General features: G+C 40.0%; 3 protein-coding genes across 3 annotated transcripts; 1 reads left to right on the top strand and 2 right to left on the bottom strand.

Annotated features, from left to right (window-relative positions):
• The first annotated feature begins 4 nt into the window (after window positions 1-4).
• On the top strand, window positions 5-3,520 carry LOC110835641 (V-type proton ATPase subunit D 1). The gene is made up of 5 exons (XM_022076071.1): window positions 5-151; window positions 383-500; window positions 1,028-1,175; window positions 1,495-1,710; window positions 1,960-3,520. Exons 1-5 carry the CDS (start codon window positions 111-113, stop codon window positions 2,184-2,186), a joined length of 750 nt encoding a protein of 249 aa, XP_021931763.1. The 5' UTR covers window positions 5-110; the 3' UTR covers window positions 2,187-3,520.
• Window positions 3,521-6,320: 2,800 nt separating this feature from the next.
• Window positions 6,321-11,253, bottom strand: AANATL7 (Arylalkylamine N-acetyltransferase-like 7). Its single transcript, XM_022076079.2, has 5 exons — window positions 11,106-11,253; window positions 10,347-10,533; window positions 9,293-9,537; window positions 8,180-8,449; window positions 6,321-8,097 (listed from the first exon to the last, which is right to left on the bottom strand). The coding sequence occupies exons 3-5, from the start codon at window positions 9,509-9,511 to the stop codon at window positions 7,921-7,923; spliced, it is 666 nt and encodes a 221-aa protein (XP_021931771.1). The 5' UTR covers window positions 9,512-9,537; window positions 10,347-10,533; window positions 11,106-11,253; the 3' UTR covers window positions 6,321-7,920.
• Window positions 11,254-17,563: 6,310 nt separating this feature from the next.
• LOC110835631 (cytoplasmic 60S subunit biogenesis factor ZNF622) lies at window positions 17,564-20,244 on the bottom strand. Its single transcript, XM_022076046.2, has 3 exons — window positions 19,201-20,244; window positions 18,148-18,261; window positions 17,564-17,987 (listed from the first exon to the last, which is right to left on the bottom strand). Exons 1-3 carry the CDS (start codon window positions 20,106-20,108, stop codon window positions 17,876-17,878), a joined length of 1,134 nt encoding a protein of 377 aa, XP_021931738.1. The 5' UTR covers window positions 20,109-20,244; the 3' UTR covers window positions 17,564-17,875.
• Window positions 20,245-20,619: the final 375 nt, after the last annotated feature.

Below are 20,619 nucleotides of genomic sequence, written 5' to 3' on the forward strand. Positions count from 1 at the left end.
GAAATTTCCTTCAGTTCGTGGTCTGTACCGAATATTAGCGGAGCTCACCGATGATTTCCGAGTAGGAAAAGTGAAGTCAGCTGACTGAACTCGTGAATTTCGAAGTAAAAATGTCGGGAAAAGACAGGCTGCCAGTATTTCCTTCCAGAGGGTATTTAAACTTTATTTGTGTGTTATTTTAATTGTAAATCTTTGCATTGTCATGCGATCTTTTATTTAGGGCTGTAAAAAACATTTATTGTACGTAATTTTAATTAATGGGTGTACCTGCCCATCTCGTTCTGCAATGCTGAAAATAGGTCTTGTAAATACTGTACACTTCATGATTATAATAAGTTCATTCCATACCAGTAAGAAAATGACAATTACTTTTTGTCATTAGAGCCCAGACATTAATGAAGGCCAGGCTGAAAGGGGCCCAGAAAGGTCATAGCCTGCTCAAGAGGAAGGCAGATGCCTTGCAAATGAGATTCCGACTGATACTTGGAAAAATCATTGAGGTGAGACAGATGTGGTGTAAGTTTTAGTTTCCCCCCCCCCCCCCCCCCCCCATGGTGTCGTGGTCGTCTAGCGACTAAATTGAAACACAGGTAAACGACACCACCGAGTGAAAAGATATTGTGTGTGTGAGACTAGTGAAAAAAAAGTCCTATTTTCCTCAGTTTTTCCAAAACGAAACTGAAATTGTTTATTTTAGCAAGTTCCCTATGAATTGGGATGAAACTGTGTCTGTGTGGAACTCAGCCTTCAACAGGCCCTTTGTCCAATCCCCATATGATACATGAGTAAATATTGAGCAGTGGTGGATTGATATTGAGAGGGGAAAGCTACAGGACTACAGCTGTCAGAATTGCCACTTTGTAGGCCACAAATCCTAAATGGACTAACTTGAGTGCGAATCCAGGCTTCCATGTTGAGAAGCTGGCACCTTCACAGCTGGTTGTAGTTGCCTAGGAACCAGAAAGAGGGAGACTTATTTTCACAGTTGTGTCCGATGTATTGATCGTCTGAATCCGTTTCCTTTCAGACAAAGACACTCATGGGAGAAGTCATGAAGGAGGCCGCTTTCTCGTTGGCCGAAGCAAAGTTTGCAACTGGTGATTTTAATCAGGTTGTCTTACAGAATGTCACAAAAGCCCAGATAAAGATTCGTACAAAGAGAGATAATGTGGCAGGTATTTACAAACTTTATTCTTGCATTTTATTAACTAATACAGAAAAAGGGGCGGTGAGTCTGAAGATTTCTGTCTTGTGGGTTGCTGCGCTGTGAGGTCTGGTCGATGTTTACCGACGTTTCAGAGGTCCTTGCTGCTTCTGTCATTCGGATGATGGAGGCAGCAAGGACCTCTGAAATGAAGGTAAACTTCTACCAGGCTACACAGCGCAGCAACCCAGAAGACAGCCATCTTTCGGAAAGATCGTTCCGCTAAAGATAACTTCGTGGCCTCAAAATATTTTCCAGTATCTTACGTTGCTTTTATATATTTTTCCCAGGTGTCACTCTGCCAGTTTTTGAGAGCTACCAAGATGGTACAGATACTTACGAACTGGCTGGTTTGGCCCGTGGTGGGCAACAGTTGGCAAAACTGAAGAAAAATTACCAGAGCGCTGTTAAATTGTTGGTTGAATTGGCTTCACTGCAGACATCTTTTGTTACTCTGGATGAAGTTATAAAGATAACGAATAGGAGGGTGAATGCAATTGAGCACGGTAATACCTGTTTACTATTTATTTATTTATTCATAAGCGTTCTTAAATGTTAATAGAAAAACTATTATTGGTAGAAGTGGTGACATGTTCGTTGCCTTTTCAGTTTTGTGGTGCAATTATAATGACGGTGAATAACTTGAAGACAGAAGTAATTAATTACAGCTCTTATTACTTTGTAAATTAGGACGTCAGTCCATAGCAATCGCGTCATAATGTCGCGATTTAATTCTCTTAATTGTTCTATCCCAGTCATCATTCCACGTATCGAGAAGACGCTGGCGTACATCATTTCTGAATTGGATGAACTGGAAAGAGAAGAATTCTACAGGCTCAAGAAGATCCAGGACAAGAAGCGGATTGCTCGTCAGAAGGCCGAACTGAAAGCGGAGAAAATGAAACTCCTAGCGCTTGAGAACAGCGTAGACGTGGATGCACCGAGCATGTTAGACGAGGGAGACGAGGACCTTCTCTTCTAGACGTAACTGAGAGGACGCGTGTGGACACATAATTAACGCTGATAAAAATCTGTAAGGAAAGGTTGTCTATTAGGTTACGGGCAAAGAGGTGACCTAAATTCTCTGAGAGCAAACTCTCCAAGGAAGTTCTTGCAGTATTTGGTATTTGTGGTCGCTGTAGCGCGTAACATTGTCTGTCACTCATGCATGTGGTTTATTTCTTATAGATTAATTTGGACGTCACAAACGGGCCGTTACAGTGTCATATCCATTCATTTTCTGTTCAGTTAATTCCATAACCTAAAAGTAATTATGTCTGAACAGCGTCTTGCATTGATCGTTTGTCTCCAACACACTTTTGTGAATGCAAACTTTACGTTTGTGTCGCACATCAGTTGACATCTAATATGTTTTCTGCCGTAGTTTCCATTGAAATGTGCGCCCCCAACCCGTGGTTTTTCAGAAATAGTACTCGCTTTTCACGTTGAAGATGGATTGCGCTGTAACAAACTGTTGACCAGAGGTGTTCGAGGCAGGGCAGAGTTCCTTGTTCGGCGTATCTTTATAATGATGTAAAAAATTTGTCGTTATATTTGGTTATCACCCTATACCATCAAAGCAGGGCTACAGATAGTGGCAGGTTTTGTATGGTCCAGAACAAGGATTTCTCGGATCGTAAGATAATTATGTTCTGTAACGATGTTTGCATAAAATATATGTCATAGTTCTTGTCCGTAGATTTCCACAACTGGGGTTTGATTCGTAACTTCGGCTATCGGGGATACGCAAAAGTTTTCCGTTGTTAATGCGACGGCTAACCCTGACGATGGCAGTCGCGATATTTGCCAAAATGTTGGAAAATCTTCGACATTTGACATGCCTGATCCCCCCCCCAAAAACAGAAATTGTGCATTACGCTGGGTAGAAATTGTGTCCACTGTCATAATTATTGTGGTTTATTAGAAATGAGAATAGCTTGGTTGTGGGCATCGCATAAATTATTCCTGTAGTTCAGTGGAAAAGTATTGGGCTTTTCTATGGAAAAGTGTAATAAATAAATATGTACATATGTATTTCACTTTGTCTTCCTGTGTTTAAACATTACTTATCTTGCAGTTATACTAATTCTACTTATATAAATACACTCTCTTCTTTTGTTTATGTAAATTTGGTCTAAATGTCTGTGTGTTGGAAAAATAATTCCATTAATTTCAATTCCTGATATTAATATAGCGGCAGACGTTACTCTACGTTTAGTAATGTTTGCTGCTTGATGTCGTGTCTGATTAATGTCTGTACAAAAATGTTGAACAAAATCATTGCATTTTAATAAACTGAAAGTTCAGAGCAAAATATTTTACATGTGATTTTAGTTCATTTGTGGGTCGAAATGAATCAATAGAAATGTTTCTGAGGTGAATTACGTAACTTTGGTGTCGGAACAGACCAGGTTTTTCTATTTCTCTGAAAATGCATTCCAGTATTACGTTGCTAACATTTTTCGCATGTCATGTTCAGTTCATCATCGAGCGTCTGCGTTCAAGCGTTAATTATGCAGGTGGTTCTTTTATTGCTGAGCTAATTATTTTTGCACTTGTAACTTGCGACCGAGATTTTTCTCAAAGCAGTAAGTTGTAAATAGTTTATAAGAATCAGGTTTGGGGTAATAAATACATGGACTGAGAATTTATCTCGCCAGGTTTGTAATGTATTCTTTGGCAGTCGAAGAGGGAAATACTTTTTTCTTTTTAAAGAAATATATCGGAGAGGAAGAACATTTTACCGTTCCCTTGCTGCACTCAGAATTTCCTTTGAATTTATTTAGTGTTTGAAGAGATCATTAAAAAATCCTAACCTGCCGTATCAAACAAGTGTTTGGACCTTGATTGGTTATCATTTTGGCCCTCGCGGGTTAATATTTATGAATGTGCGTTTAATAATTTAGATTTTGAAGATTTCTGTCTTCTGGGTTGTAACGCTGTGTAGTTTCAAAGGTCATTCTGCCTCCGTCATCAGGGCAGCATGACCTCTCAAACGTCGGTAAACATTTACCATACTACACAGCGCAACAACCCAGAAGACTGCAATCTTCAGATTCACCGCTGTGAAAACCTCAAACCATACATAATTTACATTTCCCCATCATTTGTTAGGAAATTTACTAGATTTTTTCTATAAAAATATTGAGTCAGTGGTAAAAATGCGTGGTATGGAAAACGTTGTGTTGGAGTAGATTAGATTGATGAATTTTTATAGAGAAGGGCGAGGAGTTGTGTACGTTGAATAGTAGTTGCCTACTTTACCGGCTGACGTCGATACCTAGTCGTCATTGTATTAATACTCGCGGATAGATGGCAGAACAAGCTCAGCGCGGTGTTCAAGAATTTCGTTATGTGAACATAGGTTATTGCACTTAGAAATCTGTGTGATACAGTAATAAATGAACTTCAGATAAATGTTGTTATATCCATTTAAATTTTCGTTAGCCAGTGTCTCTTCGGAGTAACGAACCACGGGTCTTTGGAACGTAGGTCCGTGTATGTGGAGCTGTACATGCATTTGCTTACGAATCGGTTCCAGTGCTCAGTAGACACTCGTTTACGGGTTATTGATTCCTCTGTTCGTCACAGTGACGAAACAAATGAGGACCAGGTGCGGATTGGACGAGAGTAGTTCGATTCTCGTTTCCCTCTTCGCACAAATTCTAAATACCATGCAATTGGTACACAGTCTCTCTCTCTCAGGTGCTAGAGCCGTCGATCTAATACTGGAGTTAAAGAATGCGTGGAGCTTATCTCCAGTCCCACGTACGTCTTAATGGATAATATTAAAGTGGGGCTTGGAACTTTGGATTAAACTGTCCCAGGATATAAAACGCGGCTATTTTTAGTGCAGTAACGAACGTTCTGGTTTCATAAAAGCAGGGGTAAGATGGAAAAATACTGACTGTTGTATAAATATGGTGTGAGATAACTCCATTGAGTTTGTTGTTGTAACACGTGGAAGTTATTTTAAGGACCGCGCGATCACATGTGATGATTATCGGTTTTATGGTTTTCTAGCTCCCTGAAGATGGAAGCAGTATGTGCCTCCGAAACGTTGGTATGTACCTACAAGTCCACACGGCGTCGACATTTTTTGTGGGTTCTGGAAGCAGATTTATTATTTCCATTTGGCGAAAGTGTTCCTCTGTCGGACTGAGATCTTGTAATCCTTTCTTCAAATGAGGTTTTCTCCGTACACACGGCGGTAAGCCACTTGCACAGTCAGAAGGAGAGTGTAAAGGGAATCACGATAAATAAGGGAAGAGGGAAACTAGGACGCTGGGCTGTAGCTGTTCGAAATCTTATTTGATTGAATGGGATGCTGAGTTACCATGGCAACGGTCTGTCTAGCTCTTTGAACCTTGCCCTTATATGCACTCGCTGACGCAACCAATCCGTACTTCGGGACGCGGATGTTTTTTGTTCGGAACATCGGTAAGAAAAAATAAGGCTGGCCATGTCATATTCAGGACTGTGGAAACAGATAATGCTTGCGGAATTTTGTGAGGAATACCATCTAAATAGTCTGCTTGAACGTCGGGGCGGACGAGGATAATATTGACATGGATAGAAGAGAAATTGGTTTAACGAAGGAAACAAGTAATACGCGCATAATTTCTGCGGCGAAACCAAAAATTGAGCGTACCAACAATTAACGTGATTTCTGGCGATAACATCCAGTAAAATAACATATTTATGACGTGCCAGAATATAAGTTGAAATCAATTTTTTTTGTAACTGCTGGAGGAGAATTAGGTTCATGTTTCGGTAAATTCGGTATAGCCCTAACAATTGTTGCTTGTTTGTTGTATTAATAGTTCACAATTATATACTAAACAGACCCAATACTTTGTATCAGTATCAGCTTCACAACAACATACTTCCTCCATCTTCAGGGCGGTTACAGACAAGATGACCAACATCGACGACTTCCCCACTGTGAGAACATATCTCAGGGTTTTTATGTCTTCTTCATTTCAAGAACAGGCGAGATTGTTTACGCTTCATTTATGACGAAGCCACAATTTCGCAAGAATATTTGAATTCCGAATTATTTACATTTTAAGGGGTTAAATACATCTGCATAAAAGTCAGTGTCAGACTGGAAAAATAATTTTATACATACGAGACTTTATTATAAACGTAATTTATCCTTACTGTTAATACAGCATTTAATTAAGGATGCCAATTACCATCAACATTTTTACCACAGCGAGATTACATTATATCGTGAAGTAATTTTGTATAAAATATCAATAATTTCATATTCAGAATTCACAATGTTTTCCTTTGGCAAAGTTAATAACATACGTACTATGGAGCCTTATTATTTACCACAAATAGTTCCTTTTAAATACAATTTATCAATAACGACAGCGTATGTAGAATTATATTTAACTCTTTTATAATGTTTACTTACATGTCTCGTACTCGTGTGTCAGAATGATGTATTTATCAGCACTCATATATTAACAAATATATATTTCATACATTTATCGACATCGAATTGACTACTTGTTTACAAATAAAACCCCTAAATATATGCACACATAAACACACGTCCACTATATTACAATTGCCATTCAGCAAAATTTATAAATTTAATTTTACAAGGTCTGGAACTATTTTAAATTTCGCGTATCACAACAATTGACCTCAAATGATGCAGTGTTGACAGCGTGAAGCCTGATCATACCGGTTATGCCAACTGCAGTGTCGGCAACCACGGGTTAAATTTGTTTTCCAGTTCTGCCAACCGCGGCACTTCATTGTGTAAATCCCCTGTTCTCAGTTTATGTGTGCACTCGGAGGAACACGACACCAATACACCGATTGTTAACAGAATTTTGGGAGACGAGACGGTGTTTGTCTTTAGCATGTGCTGTCATCTAGCGACAAAACAGCTTTAAGTTACTGCTGTGCTGATTTCAATCAATGAACCAGCTGCAACAATGGGACAAACCTGTAATAATTCAGCTTCACCATTAATTTCGTAGCTTTGTGTTAGTAGTTAGGGTTAAGCTTCTTAAAACACGTTTCATAATTTCTGATTGACACCAAACAATTAACATTTATATATATATATATACTTCCAACACACAACCTAACACTGATTTACGCGATTTACATGTTATCTTTGACTTATAATCGCTGCTCGTCTCCAAAACACGTTCATATTCTGTGTTTACGCTGTCGAGCACGTACGAACAGTTACATCAGATCCATCTTGTTCACCTTTCTGATACATTCTTTCATACCCAGAATGCGCCACTGCTTTTGGAAACAAATGAACAACAAATAGCGAAGCGGAAAACAAAAGATGACAAGCGACACGCGTCCCAAGCCACCGATGACGTAAAATGCTGAAATGTTCCGTGTCTTTTATTACCTTGGGATATTTGTTTGTATGACACGACGTGAAATTAATTCGAAATTTTCGGCGAATTTATAAACATCGCGAGATGGTTTACGTACATAGCCGATGGATTCCGAAGAATTTTCAAAACTTGCCCACATAGTGTTAACCTAGCGACAACTTTGATGGTGTAGTCTAATTACTAAGGAGGACTTAGATATTCCTTACCGTTCATTGTAAAGTTCTTAGTGCGTTTGACGTGTGCGTGTTTTAAAAACTGATGCACATTAAAGTAATTAGCAACAGCTGACGATCGGGAGATGTTAAGGACAGATGTACCGCTGTCGCGAGGCGATCACTGCAAGACTTTTACCATTATCTTGAGCGTGTCGTGGGGTGACGGCGTCTTGAAAACTACCTCGCCAGTGCCCTCTGCCGTATAGTCGGAGTAACGGATCTGACACACGGTCTTTAATCCCAGACTCTCTGCCACGCGCTGTGAAAACAGACCTGTCGCATCCTCCTTAAACACCTGCAAACAACAGCACGAGGTGAGTCAGATAAAACTCGCTCAAGCGATAGTCGTGCCTCTGAAACCGTGGGACGTTCAGTACCTTGAATCCTGACTCTCGGGCTGTAATCTCGCTACGCTTCAGCAGCTCCCGAGCCAGTCCCCGGCTTCGGAACCGCTTGTCCACCGACAGAATGCGACACTCGAAGATCCTGTCCACTCCGTGAAGCTTGAAGAGGTCCAGCCTCTTGTTGACCCCGTACAGAAGGTCAAAGATCTGGCGGAACTTCATGTCAGCCATTGTCTTCAGCTTGGCTTGGGCTGTCGCTATGTCTCCGGGGCGCTGAATCCCGTTCAGGGCCACCCCGATTATCTGCAACAGGCACTTTTCCTCATTTGAAAAAGATTTCCACAACATCAGGATTAGAAACTGGACGAACATCGCCCCTGACATTTCTCGAAGGAGGCGTTGTCTTGAGCAGGCCAAGACCCACCCTGGGTTGTAGCGCCCATGAGGACGAATTTTCCTAATTTTAACTTATTTTATAAAAATGACAATATTCAAGTGTTTACTGGTCCTAAAAGGAACGATCTGACACAGGAATGGAGAAAAATGCACAGAAGGAACTTGATAGTTTCTGCTTTTCATCCAAAATAATTGGGACTGTACGAACCAAGAGAGTATGAGATGGGCTGCGCATGTTGAAAGCACGGGACATATTAAACATTATAATTGGAAATTCTGAAAAGACGAGACCATTCGGAAAACCCTGAACTTAAATGGGAGTATAATATTAAAATGTGTCTTAAAGACACGCTATGGTAAGGTGTCGTAAGTTCGTGTTCTGTTTGCCCACGCTGACAAACATTTTCCGCCATGTTTGAAGTAGATGCGGTTTGACACCTTCAGTGAAATCTGAACTCTGCCATACTCGCCCCATTTCAACTCGTCATAAATTTCCTCTGGTCAGTGTCTGTGTCTTTGTAGAGACAACCGCTTTCCTCTGTCCAAAGATTCGGTGGTTATTAAAGTGTGGACCACGGGGTGATCCGAGTGACCTAGCGGATGGAAGGAAATGGGAAATAAAGAAAGGACGATAGGGCGAAAGGAAGTGAAATAGAAAGAAACTAAAGAAAGAAAGAAGGAAGGAACGTGAATCCGACTCGAGACAAACAAACAAACAAACACTTGCCCCTGCTGATGGCGGAAACTCACCTGGTCAGTGTCGGTGTGGACCGCCATCTGCGACAAGCCGTCCCTGAGGGTTGTCAGACTGTGTTCCTCTAGTTCGGCGTGCGGTTCCCCAGGGCGACACAGGGACACGGCATGGTTCAAGGGTTCGTCGGCGAAAAAGTTGTTTCTCAAATGGTGAATGACGTCATCGTAACGCTCCTCAGGGATCAACCCAAACTCTATGCCTTCGAAGTCTCCCATGTTCAGGGACTGCGTTCTTCTTGTACCTAAACACGGGTTTCGCGTCAGGGACCCAAATCCAGCCTGCTTTCTTAACCCCTTGCAAGTCTAAGCTCGCGTAAATAATATTTAAGAATCCAGTCCGTACCGCGAAGAAAACACTGAACTTCACCATTAAAAATATCAATTGGTTAACGCTGATTAAGGAAATAATCACAGATTATTGTGAGAATCATATAAACACGTAAATACACTCAATGAGCACATTTAGAAATTATTATTTGCTAAAGTAGGCGGTACTTAACAGTTTCCCAGTGGGGATTGAACCTCGGACCTCGACTGGGGACGACACTGTGCATTTGAAGAGGAAGTTCGAACCCCGGCCACCTTATTTAAAGATAGCGTAAAAGTAACTTTGAGTTGGGAAGTCACTTGTAAGAGAGAAGTGCGCTCTAATATGAACACGGTGCAGGAAATCCTGGTTTTATTCAGTCTCTACATGACATCTCATTCGATGTTATGTAACCTCGTAAGCTGAGACAGCGCTGTTAAATAACAGCAGCTCGGATTGCAAAGACAAGTAATGCATGAAAGACTTTGATGGGGAAGCCACTTGTAAGACAAAGGAGATGTGAGGATAATATTAAAGTGGATTTTATGGAACTTGGATGTGAGATAGTTGTAAATGGCTCAGGATCGTGTCATTTTTGCTACTAGTGACTTCTGGTTGGTTCATATTTGTTATGAACAGTAGTTTTAAGATTTTCTGCTATAAACTGTGCCTCAGATCCTTAGCCACTTCAGCTTACTCTACAAATCTTGACCAAACGCGTAACTCTAGCTTGAAGCTACTCACCGTTTACGAATATTCCAGGTAGGAATTGGGGGAGAAATTGTTTTTCAAAGTTACTCGTTCACATCATTTTCCGCGCTGCAGATCCATGGCAACACCAGAGCTGCTCTCGTCCTCTCATTCATCTGTTCTATGCCTCCGTCTAGAACGTTTCAAGGGGACGGTCAGGATAGCCTTGAACACGCTGTCACTGTAGGGGTAATAAAATATTTCAGATTAATTATGTTTAATCCTTTAAAGTACAGTCTTGTCTAATTATCAGTGAGTCTGCACTTGGCTCAAAAGGTATGTGTGGTGGACACTTTACGACCCAGTCCGTGTCTGTCTGTCCTATGCCCAGCCCGGTAGAACTTTGCAAATCCGTTATCTGCCCTCGCAGGGCTTGGGTGGACCTCTAAAGGTCTCTCGGGAGGATCTGTCTGCGCCTATCCTGCCACATCTGCACTTCCAGAAAGGGAAAATGTTAAATGCTTCTATTGAATATCTCCCACAAGAAAAATAATAGTTCCTTAACCCTTTGAGGACGAACCAACCAGAAAACTAAGGGCGGAGTCCTGAGAAATACATCCTCCATTGCTACGTCCCCGCGTGCGAAACGAAACCACTCTGACTCTGGATTCTGATGATTCCGATTACAGAACTTTTTTTCTTCAATTTTTAAACAATCCATTGCTTACGTAAGACTGTGAATCGTGGTTAGGTTAGGTTACGTATCAGCCTTATAACACAAGAACACAATGCAACATTTATGGAGAAACAGACCTGTGTCAGGGTTGTGGCACCGCTGAGCGGACGAAACAGCTGGCAGTCGGCCACGGCTGTGTAACTACCGCGCTGCCCTGCTTCGCCTTGCTGTCTGCCGTCCGCCTAGTAGCACTGTGGCGAGGACGGCGAAGCGCGGAGTACGAAATCAGGAAAAAAAAAGAGGACGGACCATCGCTTCTCGCGCTCCCGGTTGCCCGTAACGACCGGCGCACTAACTTCCCTGGGAGACTCGGGGGCTTCTGCTGAGCCTGTCGTTACCATGGCAACCTATTTGTGCTGTCATCTCCATTATCTTGACAAACGCGGCTTTTCTACCTGTTGTTAAATTGTTTTCCGGTATCGAGACACGATTTCAAATCGACTGGATAATAATTCAGTTCTGATGATTGAACGTTCAGGTCATACATACCTAACGTAACAGGCTGTTCCAGAACAACTGACGATATTAGTGAGGTATTGGGGGGCGCGTGAACAATAATTATATTCGTAATTTGGCAATCACATGGTGTGATTCATTTCAAATCCCCACATCCTGCCTAGCAAATTAAAAAGCAAATACGTATTTACAAACATGCAAGTAAACTTAGCCTTTATTTCTAAGGAAGGGGCAGAGATTGACTGTCTCTGATGACAGGGTTTAGAGGAGAATATTTGGACCCAAGAGGGATGAAGAATGATTAAGATAATTATTTTGTACGATCGATGTACGTCAAATATTGTTACGATGTCTAAATATAGGGGAGACATGTAAAGGACATGGGAGTAGTTATTAATATATATATATATATATATATATATATATTGGAGAAAGCCATGTGGGAGACCCATGCTTACATGAAAGGATAATATTAAAACGGAACTTATAGAAGTGGGGACTGGCTCAGACTAAAGGCCCATTGTGATCCTTAAAAATGGAGACTTTTAGAAAGTACGATTAAGATACCCACCCTGAAGATTGAGGCTATACTTCGTCTTGTTTGAATAAATTCGTCACAGTAACCAAAATAAATGTCGGACGCATTTCTCATATTTTTGCGTTCACGCTGTTTTTGTCTCGCGCGCTCTGACATAGCAAATTCTAGAGCCTGCGAACTCGTGATTCGAGCACACGCAGTACAGGGCTGTCGGAGAAGTTGCCGCATCAACAGGCTGACAGAGTAATTTCACAACTGCTTGAATCTGCATCGACGTGTTTTAAGCACGCCAAATCTGTTTATAAGGAAATACATAGGGGGGGGGTCTTATAATATTTCCTTCTCATGAAGGTTTCCGCTTAACACACATACATTTTCTTTCATCTAAATCCCATGAAGCACTCGGTAAGAAACAAAATTGTAATCTGCCCCACCCCGAATAAAAGTAAACTAGGGTTTCGCAGTCGGAATAGCGATTACGCTATGGGTTGGACTTGGGTTCGATTCCTGGCCAAAATTCTTGTTTTTGTCACCTCTGTGGTCTACCTAGACTCTTTACCCAGGGTTAAAGCGACCGGAGTGTGAAATAGCTTACTTGTTTCCAATTAGCGTCGAGATTAAGAATGCGTGGGTCAATACCTCCATTCCCCTATACATCTTAATACCGTGGTGCTTAATTAAGCACAATGGCCAGTACTTTCGCGAGAACAACACACATTCACACAGCGTTTTTTTATTTTAAGAAAAGTGGGTTGTATTACCGGTTATTGAACGGATTAAATTATTAAATCACTAACCTCGTCATATATTCTATAGTTTTATTAACGTAAATACGTTGGTCTAGCTGTTAGAACGCTGGCCTTGTAATCCTGGGGTCTCGGGTTCGATTCCCGGCGTTGCCCGAATTTATAACTTGTGTTGGGCAAGGCCGTGGTCTAGGCAACACGGAGTTTTCCTCCGTGGCATCCCAACAATTACTCCATTCACACACAGAAGAAGGCAATGGCAAACCACTTCTGGATCATCCGCCAAGAACGTATATGAACAGGTCCCAGTCCGAGAAAAGGATGGAAGGATCCTGTTCATATGGACCTGTCGTCAGACAGAACACTAAATAAATAAAATATAAATACGTCTATACGGAAGGATCATTCGGCAAAAAGGCGTAACGAAGATGTGAAAGATCCATACCAACAATGTGTAAATATGGACCGACAATGGTCAGCTTTTATATGAACACCTGCATGCGTAACAATGCTTTACTCCTTTACCTAAGAAACTAATTGTTATGTCATCTGTTTATTCGACATTGTTGTGTTACATTACTGCCGTCAACATTCCACTTTCGTTATTGCGGAAAGAGCTGAGCTGTGATTCGCTTGTAGAAGAAGTGCGTCGTAGAGTAGATAATTTTGTGCTGTTGGTTTAGTTAAGTGTTTAGTTTTGATTAAATTGATATTTTCCGGTGGACGTCGTGGTCTCTTACAATTGAACAAAGTTTGAGGTAAGGGATTCCTATTTATTATTATTGTTCATCACATTTAATATTTTCATCTGCATTTGTGAACTCGTGTAAGAGAATTAGGCTGGTCTTCTTTTGACGTAATTACGTCTACGCGGAAGGGTCATTGGGCAAAACAGCTTTAGTTATGAAGATGTGTAAGATCCAGTCACCTTTAAACGTTCATTCCTCAGGAATTGTAAGAGTAAGTGTAATGCAACCTATATGTAAAATAATCAGTAAATAAGGACCTTTAAGAATCTGTAATGTATTTTATTGTAAATATAATTGTTTATACATTTGTTGTAATTTTAATGAACCAATGTGTAACATTTTCGATGCATCTGGCGCGTTAAGCGCCCGCCTCTCGAAAACCGTAAGAGATAGATCTGGACATATTGCATACGAAATACGTATTACCTCTTGAGCTTTCCGTATCTGTTTTCAGATTTTACATATCTCAAATGGTTTAGGTTCTACAAACATTTATTTATACAAATAAAGGCGCATAGCATTTCACGCTACAGTTGCGTCTGTGTGTTGCGTCATACTACGTAGAGATAACAAGATGGATGACATTGAAGCTAACAGAGTCCGTAATGCAGAATATACGAGACAGTAGAGAAAACTTAAAAAAAATATAAGTATTAAATAATGAACCTGAAGTTACCAAAAACTAAAGCTGAACGTATGAGGGAATATATAAATCGCATGAAACAATTATTGAAAGTTATCAAGCTAATATACAAATTTCCTTTCACTGTTTTTATTTCCTAAATATAATTTAAATACAAAGACGTACTTACGTCAGATTCTCCGGAACCGTGGTTCCACTGTCAATTTTTTACTTAAGTTGGTATTCCTGAGGTCAGGAGTTCGAATGTCACCCCGAAAATTGAATTAACTGAGGGGATTCGTGGTTTTCCGCCTACGACAGTCTGTTTTAATTTCAATTCATCGTCCACAGTCAACCTAACATTGGAAACTGTATAATCTATGTGCGGCGGTTGAAACAGCATCGTTAAATACACCAAGCATTAATCAAAGGGTTTGTTACAAACGGTTATGTTGGAGTACTATGAACATACTCTGTTTCTCCACCCTCAATTGTAACCGGCTTCTTTAATAGCACGTTGTGTGACGATTAAATTGTTTGTCTAAGAAGGAAAATACTTTACACTTTTAATTTGCCTAAATTTATTTTGGAAGAATTCAGTATAAACGTGAACATTTCCGTAATACGAGGTTAAAATAATATCAGTGCAACCCCCATCTGCAATCACTTCGAAGACAAATACCAGCATTCTCATTGCGTTGAAGGAATTCGATATATTTACAAGCGGCAACCAGGAAAAAAGGATAACCCATCTGTTGCTATGACGACAGTCTTAACGAACAAGTGACCCCGCCCCCCGTCATCTCGAGCAGACTTCCATCCCAGTTTTATGACGTCTGTCTGGCAATTACTAGTATGCTTTTAGTTACGTTCATAATGTACACAAAGTTAAAGCGTGATAGTGAGGTCGTGGTCTTGGATCAGCATGAAAATTATGGAACGGATTCCGATAAAACTTGGTTTGGAGGATTCGAAGTTTGAACGATTTTAATGGTCCTATCGCCACATTTTGTAGATAACATCTTTACAGTTCGGTAACAATAAAATTTGGCTTCAGATCAAGTCAAACCGGTTGTAATGGTTCAATGGTTGACTACTCACTGATATTCTCGTACTTCAAATGAACTGTCTTTAAGGGCCAGCGTTTGTGAACGAAATATCTCGTGTGTAGCATGGTAAGAATTAAAAAAAATACGAGTAAGTGATATCGGTGAACACTTTGTGGTGCACCCTGTTTGTGGTCTGTGCTACAGTATTCGATTCCCACACAGCGCACCTGGCCTTCACGCCTCGAAGCATGGTGCCTGCGCGCTACGTTTGTGCAGGGCAGGCTAGTTTGCATCTTCAGCAGCCAGCTCCACGCAACATCCAATGGGAATAGCGCGACTCCGACCCCACCTACCGAATAAAAATACAAACACATGCGAGGGATTTTCGCTGGTTGCTTTCACTAGAAGTTACGAGAACTTTAACATTATGACGGCAATGTTGGTACCACTGATATTAAAAATCCTTCGCTACACGGCATGAGGTCTTGTCCCTTTAAACCCAGTGGTAACAATATGTACCACCTACTTCAACAATCAATATATTTGCGTGTTGCCCACAAAGTGTTTTTGTGGGTTTGTTACAATTTTCAGATTCCGCAAACACCATTAACCTTCTAATAAATACGAAATGTGTTTACTATGAGGTGCGGGCTGAATTATGAACTATTAATACGAGCTTCGGCTTCAAACGAATGATCTCAGCAGTAGGTACAGGTGAGTGGCTGTTAGGACTAGGCGTATTGGCTAACAGAAACACCGTTCACCTCTGCAGGGAAACGAACCCTGGTCTTCCAGCTCGGAACCAGCCACTTCACTGACAGATTGATTCTTCAGTTATTTGCTACTTCACATATTGTATGAGACGAAAATAGAATAATGAGGGTTGAAGCAAGTCGTGGCCTATTTTAACCCCCCCCCCCCCAGCATTTACTAGAAGGATAGAGGAAAATCATGGAAACTTCAGCCATGATATCAAATCGTCAGGTCGAGAATCGAACCCGAGATTTAGGGAATTAGGAATGTCAAGTTTGGAGTTGAGACATTCGGTTTGTAACTGCAAAGCGCAGTTTGTGTTCCTTCGAAGTTCGCTTCTTTCATTACAGCTGTTAGCATTAATAAATATATTTTTTAAACTGATGGTAGTTTCTGTACCACATGCAGAGGAGAGCATGTCAAGCAAAAATGCAGCCAAGTTCTCAGTGACTGCTGATCCAGTTTCACGTTCCTCACTTAGCATGACAACAATTCAGGCTCATCTGACAGGCACATAAACATTTCGGCAGAGGGAAAACAACAGAAATGGACCTATTGTGTTGTTGCAGAGATCAAATATTTTAAGCAAAATTTTGTTTCTGAAAAAATAAAATAAAATTAAAATTAACATTTGTGTGATGTTTGCTATGATGTAGTACAGAATATTTTCTCCTCTTACATAAAAACATGAAGATTAAAATATACAAAACCATAATGTTACTTATTACATTGTATGAGTATGAAATTTGGTCTTTCACATTAGGGAAGGGCACAGATTGTCTGAGAAATGTGTACAAAATTTTTGCTGGGAAGCCTCAAAGAAAAATCAGTCATAAGATGTAGGTACAGATGGGAGAATAATATTAAGATGGATCTTAGGGAGATATGACGTGGGTTAGGTTCATCTGGCTCAATGAACAGACTCGCGGGAATGGAATGAATCTTCGGGTCCCACAGGATATGGAGAATTTGGTTACACAAGTGACCATTAGCTTCTCAAGAATGACTCTCCTCCAAGGATTTTGGTAAATACTCTGCGCTCATTGTAATTAGAAAAATGGGTTATGTCGGGGCAAGTGTGTGGTGCTCGTCATGGCCGCGTGCTTATACCCTCAGCTAAAAATATTTGCCACTTACCTGTCTCTATTAATAACTGTTCTGCAATTTGATGATCCCATATAATTCTCCATCATTGTAAGAAGCACTGCTTTCATCATCAAAATCACCGTCACTGCCCAATCCCCATATCTTTCTGCAACCATAGCAAGACAGACCACAGTACGTGTCTAGTACTATTTCACCCTCACGTGTGAAATTTTGTACACAGATTTAAATTTTGGAAACAAGTTATTTTTTTAATTGTTTGTGCCTTCCTGGCCTTAATGTAATTTATTGTAGTTGCAGTGAGGATATTCGATGGCTGTGCTGATACAGTATCTCTGCTACACGTGATAACGGCATCAGCCAATTAGCTTGAACGGGGAAGAAATGCATACATAATTTTAGTAGAAATGTATCTTTGAAAGGAAATAATTGTGACCAGAGACGAATTTTGGTGTTGGAACAGCTGATATGGAATAGAAGTGGGAGGTTACGATCAGAGGATAAAAATAAACGAGACATACAATCCCAAAATTTGAAGCTTTAATGATTGAAATACGGATTTTTAATAACACTTCACATGTAAGACTTGAGGTTCTCACAGCGGTGAGTATGAATATTTCCGTCTTCTGGGTTGTTGCGCTGTGTAGTCTGGTCGATGTTAACCAACGTTTCAGAGGTCATACTGCCTCCGTCATCACCCTGATGACGGAGGCAGTATGACCTTTGAAACGTTGGTTAACATCGACCAGACTACACAGCGCAACAACCCAGAAGACGGAAATATTAACACTTCACATGATTACAAAGTATAGTTTTTGTGGTAATGCCATTTAGAAATTGACTTGTGGTCGGAAATGCCTTTGTAACTTGTTTGCCTTCACTCCCAGATTAGTTGCGTATTTTGACTGCATTCGTTTCATGTAGTGGATATCTCTTGCTTTCCTGAAGGAAAGAAAAGTACATCAATTGTAAATTTTTATCATGTTTCTGTAATTATTATACAGCCTCCTTGTAGCAGATCATGCTAACGCTGAATAAACAAACAAGCCCCTATGTGTGAATGTATAAATAAAAGTAGAAGATTCATAAGGAAGTTCTATACCTGACCGCAGCCTCTCGTTGCGTCTCGGTCCAGCCTAGGGCACGATAAGTTGCCAGAACCCTGTGCAGCTTCTTTTGGTGTGGAATAACTCTGCGGTTAGGATCAATGTTTTGCCTGCAAATGGTTTTACAGAAAAAATAATAACGTGAATACAGCGATGCAGAAAAATAGCTGTAATAAATGAATTAGTAGTATTCAATTTTCAAAATTAAAAGGAAAATAACTCAGAATCAAGATATTTCTTTGAAATGAATGTTTCAGAATCACGGCAATAAAGAAAGTAGAGATTCTACTGTTGCAACTTCACAGAACTAGTTCTTGTTCTGTACACTGTTCTAACGTTCTGGTCTCACCATGTTCCGTGAGACAGGTAACACGTACATGTTTTGGTATTATTCAGAGATGCTAACATATTGAATCAGTTACAGTGGCGTCTTTCAGTCAGCGTGTTAGGTTAGGTTAGGTTAGGTTAGATTTCATTAACTTTGCCTTTAGATTGACCAGTAATATTTATGTATATGATATTTTTTTTACTTTTGCTGCAGACAAGCAATGTGTTTATTATGTACTGTATCTATTTCAAAGTACATCAGCATCACTATTGGTCTGTAAACATCTAATCAAACAAGATCTAATCTCATCTGATGTAAAGTAACAATCATGTTCTTCTGTATGCAACACACAGACGGGCAATAGCAACGAGTTTTGCACGCGATAACTTATAAACAAAAGTATCACTACATTAAATAGTATGTGAACAAACCAGAGAAAAGTTGGGAAGTTATGGTAGACATGGTTCAACAGACAGCCACTACTTCTTCCATTTGTAATTTTGTCCACAACTTTGTCCTCCTTTCAGAGGTAAAAGTGATCCAAAATTTATGAAAAGACTATACTTAACAGTGATACCAATATTTGACATCCACCATAGTATACTGATACATGAACCTTAATTTTGCGTGATTTGCAGGGTTTATTCATTCCACACATTTTGCCATAAGATATACCAGAGTGATCACGATATAAAGACAACTAGTAATGTATAATACTTACCTGTAGTATCTCAATAGCGATCTGTGCCCAATAAGAGCACCAGATGGCAACACTAGCTGGAAGTCAGAACCATCAAGAACTGGAATGGACACTTCTTCATCTGTATTTTGTTCTTGTTGGTCTGCTGGATAACTTGAACTGTAATCATAGAAGTTTGCATATTCTGCAAGTGCTTCGCCCTCATGTAGCATCTTGCAATGCCCTTTGTCCTGCATATGCTGCTGAACAGCTTGCACAGAATAGAAAGTCTTTCCTCTGTCATTACACCAGAGACACACAAAACCCTGGGACACTTTCTCTCCTAAGTATGTTAGTAAACCCTTCATATCAATAATGTATTCAGCATCTGGTATGAAAAATGAATGTTCCATAGTCATGTGCTTCAAATTTTTAATCATATTAGCACTATGGTGTGAACAAAATAGGCAATTATTATTCATAATTGGATTTTCCTCTTCATCCCATTCATCTGAGTCAACTTCATCCACATCTGAGTTATCAGAATCAACTTCCATGTTGGTAGGCGGCGAATACTTAACTTCCTGAGGATGAGGTGACAATTTTGGTTTTTGGGAGTCTCCATTCATGCCAGCTTGATCCTCATGAATAAGTTCTGGATTTTCTAGAATTTCTATTTTGTGTTTCTTGGAATTCAGATGATTTTCAAAAGCATTCTGTGTGCTGAAATTTTTTCTACATACCTTGCAATGTACAGACGTTATTTTATTATGAAGATCATCTTTTTCTCTTTGAATAAGCACCCGACGCTGAAATTCTTCTGCGCTGACGGGAGGGAGGTCTGCCACTTTTCGTTTGAGATTATATCTGTGCCAATCTGTTTTGTAATGCTCTCTCTGAACGTCTGCATCCTTGAAAGCAACTCGACAGGTTATGCACGTGTACGTCATTGTCACTTGAAAATTCCGCTTCTTAAAATGCGATAGGCAACCGTTACTTTTAGGCCGGTTTATGAACCTTCTTCTTTACACTTACAACCAAATATGGAACAAATACCAGTGCATACTATTATCTAAACGTCTATATACTTACTTCACACCATATGGAAACAGTACTGCCAACAAAAGTTCATATATGGCCAATAACCACAATCACATATTGATTCTCATTGCTCTGAAACGTTAAGTTCGATAATAATTCAGAGTAATACATTACAAATGATATACATGTCAACAATTTTTCATATTTTATGGTCTTGCTTTTGTATGAAAGAATGTGGAAGTCTGTATTTGTAACTCTTGGCAGCAACGACGGAAACTGTATGTGGAGGCACCTGTCGTAACTTTAATTGAAACTACAAACGTGAATGATGTCATATCCTCTTTCTGGGAAATTAATATTTAATTTGTATGGATTAATTAATAACACTTTTATTTTTCAAACAATATGTACTATTAAATT

The sequence above is a fragment of the Zootermopsis nevadensis genome, unplaced genomic scaffold, assembly GCF_977971745.1.
Source record: "Zootermopsis nevadensis isolate Lab colony 2312 unplaced genomic scaffold, Znev_1.0 Znev_ptg000002l, whole genome shotgun sequence".
NCBI classification, from domain to species: Eukaryota; Metazoa; Arthropoda; class Insecta; order Blattodea; family Termopsidae; genus Zootermopsis; species Zootermopsis nevadensis.

What these genes read in the sequence shown, in the direction of transcription:
- LOC110835641 (XM_022076071.1), top strand. Translation starts at nt 111, where the DNA reads ATGTCGGGAAAAGACAGGCTGCCAGTATTTCCTTCCAGAGG. An exon ending in CCAGTATTTCCTTCCAGAGG is followed by an intron (nt 152 to 382) that starts GTATTTAAACTT and finishes TTTTGTCATTAG; the next exon opens with AGCCCAGACATTAATGAAGG. An exon ending in GGTGAATGCAATTGAGCACG is followed by an intron (nt 1,711 to 1,959) that starts GTAATACCTGTT and finishes GTTCTATCCCAG; the next exon opens with TCATCATTCCACGTATCGAG.
- AANATL7 (XM_022076079.2), bottom strand. Translation starts at nt 9,511, where the DNA reads ATGGGAGACTTCGAAGGCATAGAGTTTGGGTTGATCCCTGAGGAGCGT. An exon ending in TCCACACCGACACTGACCAG is followed by an intron (nt 8,450 to 9,292) that starts GTGAGTTTCCGC and finishes TGCCTGTTGCAG; the next exon opens with ATAATCGGGGTGGCCCTGAA. An exon ending in CCCGAGAGTCAGGATTCAAG is followed by an intron (nt 8,098 to 8,179) that starts GTACTGAACGTC and finishes TGTTGTTTGCAG; the next exon opens with GTGTTTAAGGAGGATGCGAC.
- LOC110835631 (XM_022076046.2), bottom strand. Translation starts at nt 20,108, where the DNA reads ATGACGTACACGTGCATAACCTGTCGAGTTGCTTTCAAGGATGCAGAC. An exon ending in TCGCTATTGAGATACTACAG is followed by an intron (nt 18,262 to 19,200) that starts GTAAGTATTATA and finishes AACCATTTGCAG; the next exon opens with GCAAAACATTGATCCTAACC. An exon ending in CAACGAGAGGCTGCGGTCAG is followed by an intron (nt 17,988 to 18,147) that starts GTATAGAACTTC and finishes TCTTTCCTTCAG; the next exon opens with GAAAGCAAGAGATATCCACT.